This window comes from Zootermopsis nevadensis, unplaced genomic scaffold (genome assembly GCF_977971745.1).
Source record: "Zootermopsis nevadensis isolate Lab colony 2312 unplaced genomic scaffold, Znev_1.0 Znev_ptg000050l, whole genome shotgun sequence".
Taxonomy (NCBI): domain Eukaryota; kingdom Metazoa; phylum Arthropoda; class Insecta; order Blattodea; family Termopsidae; genus Zootermopsis; species Zootermopsis nevadensis.
Genome location: NW_028259182.1, coordinates 3574744 through 3587333, shown reverse-complemented (window position 1 = coordinate 3587333; position 12590 = coordinate 3574744). Strand labels below are relative to the sequence as shown.

General features: G+C 41.3%; 1 protein-coding gene across 4 annotated transcripts in view; it reads left to right on the top strand.

The window, feature by feature from the left end:
- The window catches only part of Snoo (Sno oncogene), a 132049-nt gene that overhangs the window by 92381 nt on the left and 27078 nt on the right, over positions 1-12590 (top strand). Inside the window, exon 2 of one of the 4 annotated variants that reach the window (XM_087361046.1) lies at positions 1700-4997. The exons of the other annotated variants lie outside the window; for them this stretch is intronic. Within the exon in view, the coding sequence (XP_087217172.1) occupies positions 1700-1738 (39 nt within the window). The 3' untranslated portion in view covers positions 1739-4997. Of the gene's footprint in view, positions 1-1699; positions 4998-12590 lie in introns of those variants that run through there. 4 annotated transcript variants of the gene reach the window in all.

Here is a 12590-nt window from a genome sequence, read left to right as displayed (position 1 = left end):
TGGGCAAGGCCGTGGTCTAGGCAACACGGAGTTTTCCTCCGGGGGCTTCCCCGGTTTCTCCGTGGCATCCCAACAATTACTCCATTCACACACAGAAGAAGGCAATGGCAAACCACTTCTGGATCATCTGCCAAGAACGTATATGAACAGGTCCCAGTCCGAGAAAAGGATGGAAGGATCCCGTTCATATGGACCTGTCGTCAGACAGAACACTAAATAATAATAAGATGAGGTGGTCTAGCGGTCAGAACGCTGGCCTTGTAATCATGGGGTCTCGGGTTCGATTCCCGGCGGTGCCCGAATTTATAACTTGTGTTGGGCAAGGCCGTGGTCTAGGCAACACGGAGTTTTCCTCCGGGGGCTTCCCCGGTTTCTCCGTGGCATCCCAACAATTACTCCATTCACACACAGAAGAAGGCAATGGCAAACCACTTCTGGATCATCTGCCAAGAACGTATATGAACAGGTCCCAGTCCGAGAAAAGGATGGAAGGATCCTGTTCATATGGACCTGTCCTCAGACAGAAAACTAAATAATAATAGAAATGTTTCACGCTCTTCGTCGTGGTTACTGTAGTGGAATTACTTTCCATTCCTGAGTTTATGTCTGCAGCAAATGGACCTTTGTCCAATGAGATTGTAAAATAGTACATTTCACATTTGGAAAATGTATGCACTTCTTATGTTCCGCGCAGTGCAATGCAATCGCCATGCGTGTTGTTGCGTAGCAACCAGGAGAGAGTCACGACGTGTTTCGTGGGCGGGGACTGCAACAAGGCATTCATTTGTCTCTCTCTGTTTTTTTTTTATTCGTAATCCCGACGGCCTTGAGTGCATAGGCTTGCCTTTGCTAGATGTCTCTGTGTTGACAGTCTGCGTGCATTTGTTCACATACAAAACGTTGACCTCAAGTTTCTTCGCGAAGTTGAGAGGCGACCGGGCGCTGGAAGCTCAGAATGTGACGACGATATCCGATGCTACCATGAGAAAGGAACCGACTTCAGTGGGCAGTTCCCGGTTTGCGTTCTGAAGTTTTGCGTCGTCCCTGATATGAATTTGTTGCGTCCTGGGCTAATTTCTGCGAACTTTCGACTACGCGATTCACGTGCCGTTTTTATATCCAAAAATAATCTTAAAGAGTTCCAGTGTACTCTGATGGAGTACACATGCTTTTCCAAATGAATTCCTCATTGGTGTTCGTCATTTGTTGCTATGTTACTTCGTTTGCAAGAGTTTTTATGTGGTCCTGACTCTCGGGCGTGAACGAAGGTCATCATATCGACCCAGCCCGTGTTCGTCAGCCTGTCTGGGTTCCCCTAGGATGTAGGCATCCCGCATAACAATTGTCATTGTATAAACAACATTGGAAAGGCGTGCTCTGTAAACTTGCCCTGACATTCCAAACGTTTTCTATAAGCCATGTCACATAGGTCGTCAGTTAGGAGGTTGTTTGGATACCAGAGCCCGCTCTGAAGGTGGTAACGAGTGACGTTGAGGGGTATCGAACCCCAGTCCCCTTTCCCATAGCCAGTAACTGTAGTTTCGTTAATGAACGTCAGTACCACTTACGAGGCATTCCAGACATCGAAGAACGCGTTTACAAAATTTTGTTAAGATGTGATGCATTGCACACGTCGGTAAACATCGTCGCAGAAACAATGCATGTGATCTTCATGTGTGTTATTTTTTATTTGTTTCAGGTAAGCCGAACGCGTTGTCGCAATCCTGACTCAAATTAGCGACGTCTTGGTGAGTTCTGAAACAATTAATAGGCATTTTATAAGTTATCTTTATGATGTAACACAGTTGTCTTTTCGTATAAATTCTGACCCCCGTCCGAATAAGTATATGAGGATATTTTTGTCGTCTTAACTACTACTACGCCACTCGACTTCCCATAATGCACATCGCCGCTGTGACCCCCACCTGTACGAAAAAGTTCGAGTTTTTCTTTAAAAACAATGAAAGCGTGTGTTAACACCAGTGATTATGGTTAACAGCGCAGCTGGTATGAATGAATTTCAAGACGATTAGTTAATTACATCGTTTCTGATGTGCGAGGGACATGTAGCCAGGTACAAAGATTAATCCTCACTCATCTTCTGATGATGTAGGCAGCAAGGAGCTCTGAAACGTCGGTAGACTTCTGCCTGACTACACGGCGCATTCATACTCGACGCCGTGAGAACTTGAAATATCACATTTTTTTTAGAGTTCCCAAAAAATGGCTCAGTGCACAATATTTGGACATATGTATATAGAATTAAGATGTGTGTGATGATAATCCTGATATAATGTAGGGTTCTGACTCGGCTTTCGACTGGAGAATGAGAGGGATTCAACCGGGCTACTTTTCAAATACATGGAATCTGTTCAGTCCTGAGACTGCGCAGTCCGATCTGTGTCAACAGCTGAGCGTGTCTGGCCGCCTTTACATCATGGCCGCCACGCGCTACCAGTAATTGGTTAAACTACCTTACGAAATATCTCCCTTCACCTCCCTCTGTCTCACTCGCTTTAAGTGGGGATGGCTGAATAATCCACATGACGAGTTAAGGCGAGGAACTGTTTATGTTTTATTAAAGCTTTCTTTGAGGCCTTGATAAATGCTTTGAACAGAGCGATACTCTGTCGTTTCCGTCCTGGGGAATTACATTTGACTTGCAAATCGTATGCTTGCTTCACAGAAGTTGGAAGTCTCTTGCTTTAGAACTGGCTATACGTCGTTGACGATGTGAGTGGAGCGCTTATAAACATTGACAGGACGGAAGAAAAATGAAAACTCCGTATGACAGAATGACTGTGAAATAATCTCCTCCACTCTCATTGGTCATGCCATGCTTTCCAAAAGGAAAAATTCAAATGGCGGAGAACTGATAACTTGTTTAAGGAATCTTGGAGCTTCAGATTTAATGTTTCTGAGAAATCGGTGGTAAATGTTTAATGACTGACTCCCTGGCCCGGCGTTTTACGTTGTTTGTTAAAAGTTACTGAGCTGGTCAGGGAATTCTTTATTATGAAACCGGAAACTTAATCTAATTTATATAAAAAAACTTGTCTGTTTGATTAGCCGCCATCTCGGCCCGCATTTGCTACTTAAAATCTGACAAAATTCCTTTAAGTCATTAAGCTGATGCTTGGATGTTTTCAATCGGGAAACAGCTTTATACACGAAGCTCAAATTGAACTTTGTTATTTGGAAAGAATATTGTCTTCGAATAAAAATGCAGTTGAACATTTTCCAAGAGTTGAATATTTAACGAAAGTAAAATTAGTGTATGGTCTTCCGGTGTTAATAAACAGCTAATTTCCCAGTTGAGTCTGGTTAAAACTGAATTAAGTTCAGTTTTATTAAGTGCGTTTTATTGGTTAGCTATTTCTGGAGAAATTGCTGCCTCGGCAAGAAAATGAAAAATATGGGTCATCAGTTAATGAACTTTCAGTATGCAAAGCGTTATTTTGCCATTACGCGATTGCTGTGCATGAATTTATGATTTGAATCAGCATTAAATGAAGTTCACGGTCACAGAGTTATGCAAGCTAGTATATAAAAATAATTGCTGACTGCAGTGTGAATGAGTTACCGCCAGGGTGGGAAAATGGAATTGCATATATAATAAATAAACACCAAGCTTGTTGAGGTATGCAGAAAAACAAAGAATTGAATGGGGAAACACGAGTACGTATTATAACCTAGATCAGTGGTATTCAACCTTTTTTGTTCGCGTACCCCCAGATATAATTTCTCTTCAACTTTGTACCCCCAGAGTTGTTGGTGTATAATTCAAGTTATACATAGTATATAATCTACATCTAAAATAAATTAAATAAATTACATTACTGATTATTCAGTGTTTATCATAAAATATTTTTTTTTAAAAAATTCACGTACCCCTGGGGGTGCGCGTACCCCAGGTTGAATACCATCGACCCAGAGAATGCTTTTGACTCTCGTGTTTAAATGTTGTTGAGATTAACTTCGTCGTTAATAAATACGTCTGTATTGATATACCGCCGTACCTGGAGCTTAAGAGGCTGTGTTTCTGTACGTTTAACCCTTTAAGACCCAGTGGTAACTATATGTACCACCTGCTTTACACAGTTAATAACTCTGCGTTTCGTATTTCTGTGTTTTGTATGATTATCAGTGTAAACAGGGATTATTTCCTTAAACAGCGTTAACCAGTTGATCTTTGCAATGGTGAAGTGAGGTGTTTTCTTCGCGGTACGGACTGATTTATTAAATAATATTTAGACGAGCTTCGGCTTCGAAGGGCTAACCTACATATATTCTGCTGAATAACGCTATTTTGCGAGTAACATGGTTTTGTACCATAACAGAGAAGCAGACAAGAATCTATACTTAGTTTCTGATTTAACGCCACCCGCAACACGATGTTTTCGGAGGACTTGCCAGCTCTGTGTTTCGTCTTTGTTGAACGTGACTGTTATACCGCACAATACGACGTTTACATTAGAGATAAGTTCCAAGGTAGAAAGCGTGCTGCAGAACGTCTTGGCTTGCCCTAAGGTGTACTTATAGGAACATTATGAAGGGTGAAACTCTAGACAAATTCTCGATAAGAATTTCACTGTTGGTTATTCTGAACTACCATTACTAGAATTAATTCAGGAAGGAAATCTATGTTATATGTTTTCGTGGACTGGTAATGCGGTATAAAGAAGATTTGACATTAGTACTCTTTGAATTACACTGAAATTCCGTAGGACTGTGATATGAGCCCATAGACCCCGCCTGAGATTATCCTCCCATCTACGTCTAGGTCTCCCCAGTGGTCTCTTCCCCTCAGGCTTCCCAAATATTGGACCCAACCAACCAGATGGCTTACCGAACCCGAAGGTTCATCACCGAATTAACCAAAGCCCTCCACCGGACCGTCCTGGGCCAACAAAATCCAGTCTCCTTCGACTCCTATCTCCCATAGATCCCGCCTGAGATTATCCTCCCGTCTACGTCTAGGTCTCCCCAGCGGTCTCTTCCCCTCAGGGGCACACCTCTTGTCCCATCCATGCTCGCTACATGCCCAGTCCATCTCATTCTTCTCGACTTAATCACCCTTACAATATTGGGGGAGGAGTACAGATTTTTAAGCTCATCATTACGCAGTTTTCTCCACGCCCCATCGTCTTCTCTCCTAGGCCCAAATATCCTCCTCAACACAGGAAGACGTTAGACAGACAGACAAAGCTGATCCGCGCTCACGCTAGAGCGTGATGGCAAGTATTGCGAGATCATGAACTCAGTTCACGCAACTCGAGCTTTGTCTCTTGGCTCAGAGCATAAAAATGTAAGCCGATTTGGGATTACGCAGTCGACTTCGTAAATGATGTAGGAATCTGGCGCTCCAACGAGGAGGTGGTATTGAAAACCTCGAGCCACGTGGAGCGGGCGAAGAGAAGTGAATTGAATGCGCTTTGTCATGGCATCCTTTGTTCAGCGGTGTCCCGTTCTGTCTTGCTTTTTTATATCCTGTTTTCTCCCAGTTATTAACCGGCTTCACCTCGTGCCGGCCCGAGTCTCGGTTTAATTTAGTGGTCTGTGGGTTCCTGTAACAGATTTATGGCGGTGAATTCGTTAGCGTGAGTCCATGAGTCCATTCTCTAACGCAGTCAGTGACCTCTGATGTCTTCGGTAGGAATTTGGAGAGCAGACGGACATTTTAAAGCCTGTCTAATCCTGAGCATTGCACGCGCGAGATATAAATCTACATCAGAAACCTAAGCGTATATAGAAATTTTGATGTTAATTAAAATGGCTCTTAGCGGAAATATGGTCTGAGAGTCTGTATTGAATTTGAAGGTGGACTGTCTTCTTGGTTGTTGCGCCGTGTAATCTGGTGGAAGTTTACCGACGTTTCAAAGGTGGTTACTGCTTCCATCATCAGGACAAAGACCCAGAAGGCAGCCATCTTTTTCGTGAGACGTGTTCTTTGTGTCCTAAATAAATGTAAAACGCCAGTGTGACCCTTTGAAGCCGAAGCTCGTCTAAGTAACATTTAATATAATTCAGTCCGTACCGCGAAGAAAACACTGCACTTCACCATTACAAAGATCAACCGAGTAGGACCTGAGGTTTTTACGGCGGTGAGTCCGAAGATGGCTGACTTCTGGGTTGTCGTAGTCTGGTAGAAGTTTACCGACGTTTCGGAGGATCTTTCGAAAGACAATGCACGTATAAAACTTGGGTAAACTTATACCAGACTACATGGCGCAACAACCCAGAAGACTTCGGACCCACCGCCGTGAAGACCTCGGATCTTACGTCGCATAAAGAATTAAGATGTTTCATAACGCAAGGTCTATAACCAGAACATGAAGATATACAGAGTCGTGGTATGAGGAAGTGCCTGCATTAGTTATTCACCGTTGTACTACCTGCTATATTGGAGGTCCTGTGGGGATGATAAAGGCGCTTCTAATAGTTTGGGGCTTCTAAGTTTGCTTTGTATTAAATTTTCACTGAAAGGATCTAGTCAGGTTTATTCCTAAAGCCGAATCATTTGCAAGTATGAATATTTTAGTGTGTTGAGAGCAGCGAGGCGGTTAAATCTGTCTTTAAACTGACGGCTGTTATGAAATGCAATATCATACTTAGGTTTTTTTTTAAGAATGTAGTTTTTGCTCTTTGCTTCGTGGAACTGTAGCCGTTGAGGTCTCGATTTTACTAGGAATGTTTGTTAAGACAAGTAGGAAGACTGTGGAACAGGATCACTTCATCCTACAGCCTCTCACGGAAAAAGCGCTTATAATGCGGACGGAATTTAACCCCGCGTTCCCACGTTGTTAATGTTAATTACTCTGTGTTTTTTTTCCCTGTGGTTTTACGCATTTTTTTTAAAGTCGTAAGCAAATGTTGAGTGGTTCATATTCTTTTGAGCTGGCTTCTACTCAGTACCTTCTTTTTGTATCGCCTAGCCAGTACATCCCAATTAGAGCCCCAAACGTCTTGTCATTGCAGTGGTTTTACAGTGCCATGTATTTTTCTTTTAAATTAGTGGAAAAATAAATATATTTTTCGGGTCTGTCATGTAGCAGAAGGCATATTTGTTATTTTAAAGACATTTGACAACGCTTATCTCAGTATCGAGTGTAGTGTGGTGGATGGTTAGCGAACGTTTCAGAGGTCATAGTGATGACGTAGGCAGCGAGAACCTCTGAAACGTCGATAAACTACACGCCGCGACAACCCAGAAGACAAGACGTATTCACTTTGCTGTTGTGAGAACGTAAAATGTCGCTTAGTCCGTTGTTCCTGTCAGTGGGTCGCTGACTCCTCCAGTCTGAGAGAATACCGCGCAAAAAAAAATCTACCCCCCCCCCCCCCGGTCCTGGTGAAAAGTGGTGAATTACGGATGCTGTATCACCCCATGGACCTCGTACATGCAATTACGAGTGTGCGAACATTTGCGCCTCTGTCGTAATCGATTGATATGAACTTATCGATTACTTAGTGCCCGGTAACTAATCGTGACGTTGCTTATTCTAGCCTAATTGGAGGTGTTAATTAAGGTAACCGCCTGACGTGTTCGATCTTAGGGCAGGGCCGCGTGTCTTCATTTAGCGAGTAACGCAATTCGACTGTCAGTTTGGTTTCACGAACGGGAAAATCTATCATGGCGCCGAGCGCTGATTTGCTCAGGTAGTAGTGTCTCGTGGTTACCAGTGACAGAACGTCTCTTCACGAACGAGAGAATATGTGCTGTACTCCTGATGGAGTACATATTTTGTAAATTTAGTTTTTGTCGTCCGGTATTTGATAGAGATACAAGATCACGGAACAGCTATTAATCTACATTTAAAATAAATTAAATAAATTACATTACTGATTATTCAGTGTTTATCATAAAATAATATATATTTTTTTTTAAATTTCACATACCCCCTAAGATGTCTTCGCGTACCCCCAGATATAATTTCTCTTCAACTTTGTACCCCCCAAAGTTGTTGGTGTATAATTCAAGTTATACATAGTATATAATCTACATTTAAAATAAATTAAATAAATTACATTACTGATTATTCAGTGTTTATCATAAAATAATATTTTTTTTTTAAATTTCACGTACCCCCCCTAAGATGTCTTCGCGTACCCCAGGTTGAATACCACTGAGCTAAAGTATCAGTCGTATTGGACTAATTGGTACAATCAAAAATGAAATTCACCATACGAGAGCCTACTCAAATCGATACGAAATTTAATCGAATTCCGTTCAGCAATTTCGCAGGCGAAACGTGTGACATTCAGTATATTCATTCTCTTAAATGTAAAGAACATAGGCGTTTGTTACAATAATGAATCCATCGGGTAGTTGCGAGGAGAACAAGTGTTCGTTCGCTCTGCAAATACGCTGCTGTCTAAAACAAACAACTAACGACAGATTTCTGACACAAATGCTGGTTTGTTTTGCCATCGCCCAGCCTCCTTTCCAGTACCACCATATATTGACGTGTAGGGGTATGGAGGTAAACGTCCACGATGTCTTGACCTCGACAGTCCTCGTCCGCTTTGGCCCAGAGCAAAGAACTCCCAGGTGCTGGCTGTTTGCCGAGATATGTAGGGAGGATCGGACCAGAATCTGCATTGTGCAGATGTGGGACTTCTTGGGGTCAGGAATGCATCAGCTTTCTAATACCGATGACGTCATATCTTTCATCTTTTTTTTTTTTTTAACTGCGTTTCATTCCTTCGGATGATGTATCTCACTTCCTTCTAGCGAACATGGGTTCAGGAAGTAATGTGTTTGTAGCGCACATTAAATTCATGAAGTTTGAATTGCGTGAATTTCCGGGACTTTCTTGGTATCGATTTATTGATATCGTCGGGGCGTGATTGCATTTTGGTTCGTATCGATCCGCTGTAACTTCTGCTTGGCACGTAAACTCAGACTGAACTACCAGGTTCCTAAAGAGGGCAGCCCTTCAAATCCCACTGGTAACTTTATGTCCTTCTTGCGTTAACAGTTTTCAGCTTGTACGATTCTCACCGTAAACAGCGTTAACCAGTTGATATTTGTAATGGTGAAGTGTGGTGTTTTCTTCGAGGTACGACTGAATTCTTGTATATTTAGACGAGATTCGGCTTTAAAGGGTTAACCAGTTGATCTTTGTAATGGTGAAGTGTGGTGTTTTCTTCGCGGTACGGACTGAATTCTTAAATACGTAATATTTAGACGAGCTTTGACTTCAAAGGGTTAACCAGTTGATCTTTGTAATGGTGAAGTGTAGTGTTTTCTTCGAGGTACGACTGAATTTTTGTATATTTAGACGAGATTCGGCTTCAAAGGGTTAACCATTTGATCTATGTAATGGTGAAGTGTGGTGTTTTCTTCGCGGTACGGACTGAATTCTTGTATATTTAGATGATCTTCGGCTTCATAGGATTAAGAAATGTTCTGATTGTGTAATACTTCCAGAGCGTTAGCTCAGTAATTGCATCCAAATATATTCTGTTTGTGAACTGTGATTTTCATTAGTCTTAAACGAGTGGGACGAACGAACAAGGACTTCAAAATTTAATACAATTTTGTCATGAGTTAGTCCTGCGATCTTGGCTTACGAGACAGCACAGCGTAAAATCTCTTATGTCGAATTGTTTCATAAGCCATAAGATTTATGGTAGAAGTGATTTGGTTCTGTCTTCAGATGTTTCTGGAAATATATTCGATAAATATTTAATGAGTTATCTCAAGGGTTGTTCCCGAGATTTGCACAGAACAGCACATAATTTATCTTACAAAACGGCAATATCAGATTTAATGAAAATTCGCCTAGCTTTTCTGGTTTCATTAAGAAAAGACGGACAGACAAATCGCGAAGCGTGTAGGGAGCAGCATTTGTCGTGCTAAAACGTGGTGTGCAACATGATTTGATTTTACTGATATCAATAAGTTTTATGCTAAACAATTTTTCGCTGTCTCATTTTACATTCGATGACGTACAAAGGGAAATATTTGTTTAGTGCAATGTACGGCCCGTACTGGCAGATTTTTTTTTTTTAAAAAAAAGATTCTGACAGATATTAGTAACGTTCTATTGTCGTGAACTACAGGCTTTATTAACAATTGATTTATATTAATACGTTAAATAATGCCATTTTTGTATTTGTTACTTTATTTTTAAGCGTAACGTTTACGACATATTTCCTAAATTTTGAACCATATATACCCCCGGTTAATCCGCAACCCGCTTTATCGTGAGTCTACTGGTTATGTATCGATGTGCAGCGGTGGATATTGGTCGGAGTGACTGGGGAATTCGCCCCGATTACATGATGAGATGGGCATAAACTGAATAAATATCATCACAAGACGGACGATTTCTATACACCTAATGTTTGTTATTTGGTTGGAAAGTCCTAAATTATACACACATTTCTTGGTTTTACACGTCCGTCAACTACCCCTGCCTAACAAGGAACATTGCATTCAGTATTACCATCTGTTCGGGGTTAAATTAGTTCCGAGAAGTTCCCACGCGTTGTTTTCACGTCTACAGAATTTTGATCGTTTGCAGTAGCCGTCTGGACAGCACAAGATCGTGTGGCGCGGTCGCCACTTGGACTGAGTTCCGCCAGTCGTCCTTGAGAAGTGGCGGGTCACGAAAAACACGCGGACAGCAAACTCCTTCGAATCGTAAATCTTCAGACTGAAAGGCCAGGATGGCTTTGTATCGTCATTCGGACTCCATTAATATTTATTTAGTTATGGTTGGCAAACTGATTGGCTATTACTCAGGGTGGACGGTGTTTTAAGTCGGGAGGGAGTCTGTTCTTTGCAGTAAATCTTGTTCATAACGGAATACCAAGAGACCTGAACTTTATTTTTAGTTTCAGGCATTTGTTGTTTTACACAGGCATGTGCCTGTTTGTGAGTAGACGGCCATCTCAAAATGTAAGCCCTCATGATGGAGGCAGCAAGGTCCTCTGAAACGTTGATAAACTTCTACTAGACTTAACAGCGTTACAACCCACAAGACAGTCATCTTTAGACTAACCACCGTGAAAACATCAAATGCTTCTAATTTTACATTTGTCCGTTAAAGTAGCCCGGATGTCGTTGATGATTGGACTTATTCCTTTCAGATTTACGACAGGAATGTTCCATTTAAGACAAAATTCAGGAAACAGCACGAAACAAAATCATATGAACACTAACACAGATACAGCATGATCAAAAAGTTGCTTGCGCAGATACGTGAAATTTAAAAAAAAATATATTATTTTACGATAAACACTGAATAATCAGTAATGTAATTTATTTAATTTATTTTAGATGTAGATTATATACTATGTATAACTTGAATTATACACCAACAACTTTGGGGGTACAAAGTTGAAGAGAAATTATATCTGGGGGTACGCGAACGAAAAAGGTTGAATACCACTGGTCTAAGAAATAGGATTTTATTTTACACTAAATTTCTTTTCATATACGCGTCTGAACCCGGGTTATCTCTCACTGTACAACGTCGAATGAGAGGATGGAAAGGATGTGGAAGGAAGCGGTCGTGGCTTGTTTTAAGGCACTATCCTGGAATTTTCCTGGAGGGACTGAGGAAAACCTCAGTGAGAATTGTCTACACTATACTTTAAGTCAATTTATCTTCGTACTCGACATGAAAAATCAAACAGATCGCTGTCTGATATCTGACAATTCTGTACAAGGCATTTAGTATTTATTGTTAATTAGCTTGACTAACAGTAGAATTTATGGCAATGCTAATGATTAGATCAGTTGCCTAGAGGTGTGTGATAAGAAGAAACGTTATTAGAAATCGTTTGTGTGTTCTCGGAATTGATGAGCTGCAAACATGGCGACAGTGCGAAACTTTGAAGGCATGAAAAGTTTCAGGTATTGGAAATCTATAAGCCTGCTTGAAAAAAAAAATTGTTCACAAGAACAGACATTCTGAAGAGTGTTCGCTTCCAGTGTCCTTCACGCAGAAGTTTTCGCCGTGGTTTCGATGGCGTAATGAATGTGACGAATGTGTAGTTGTCCCTTGGCCAAAATAACGACGCACCGCGGCAGTTTTTGGCGGGAAACTTTGCCCCCCCCCTCCGCGGTATGAATCTTAATACGAAAGGTAATTTTATGCTCACAACTTACGCTCCGTGTGTCGGTAGTAATTGTTTAATTAAGCGATGTTACAAAATATTGGCGTTGCTGCTGAAGACCTGCCATCTGTTGACCGGTTCTGTGACTAGAGTTAATCATCGAGCGTGTCCGTCAGTGGTTCTTAACGTGAAGATATTTTCCCCTCAGGGGGTAATTTGTCATGTTTCGGAGGCTAATTAACTAGTCAGCTACACACTTATGAGGGTGGAATTAGATGTGGTTCTCAATTTATTTGGAATGCAAATTGTTTTGTTCTAAAAACTGTACGTAATTTTGGTTTGTTGGTGAAATTTGAAGAGGTATTTATGGATTTCAGTTTATGGATAGCAGTGTTTGTTTTTTTAAGTTTTACAGGTGAATATGGTTTACGTTAGCAAGGAGCATGTGTCTGTCTGTCTGTAGATCCAGGTGTGTGTGTGTGTGTGGTTACAGAATATTTTTCTGTAAATGGTACGTG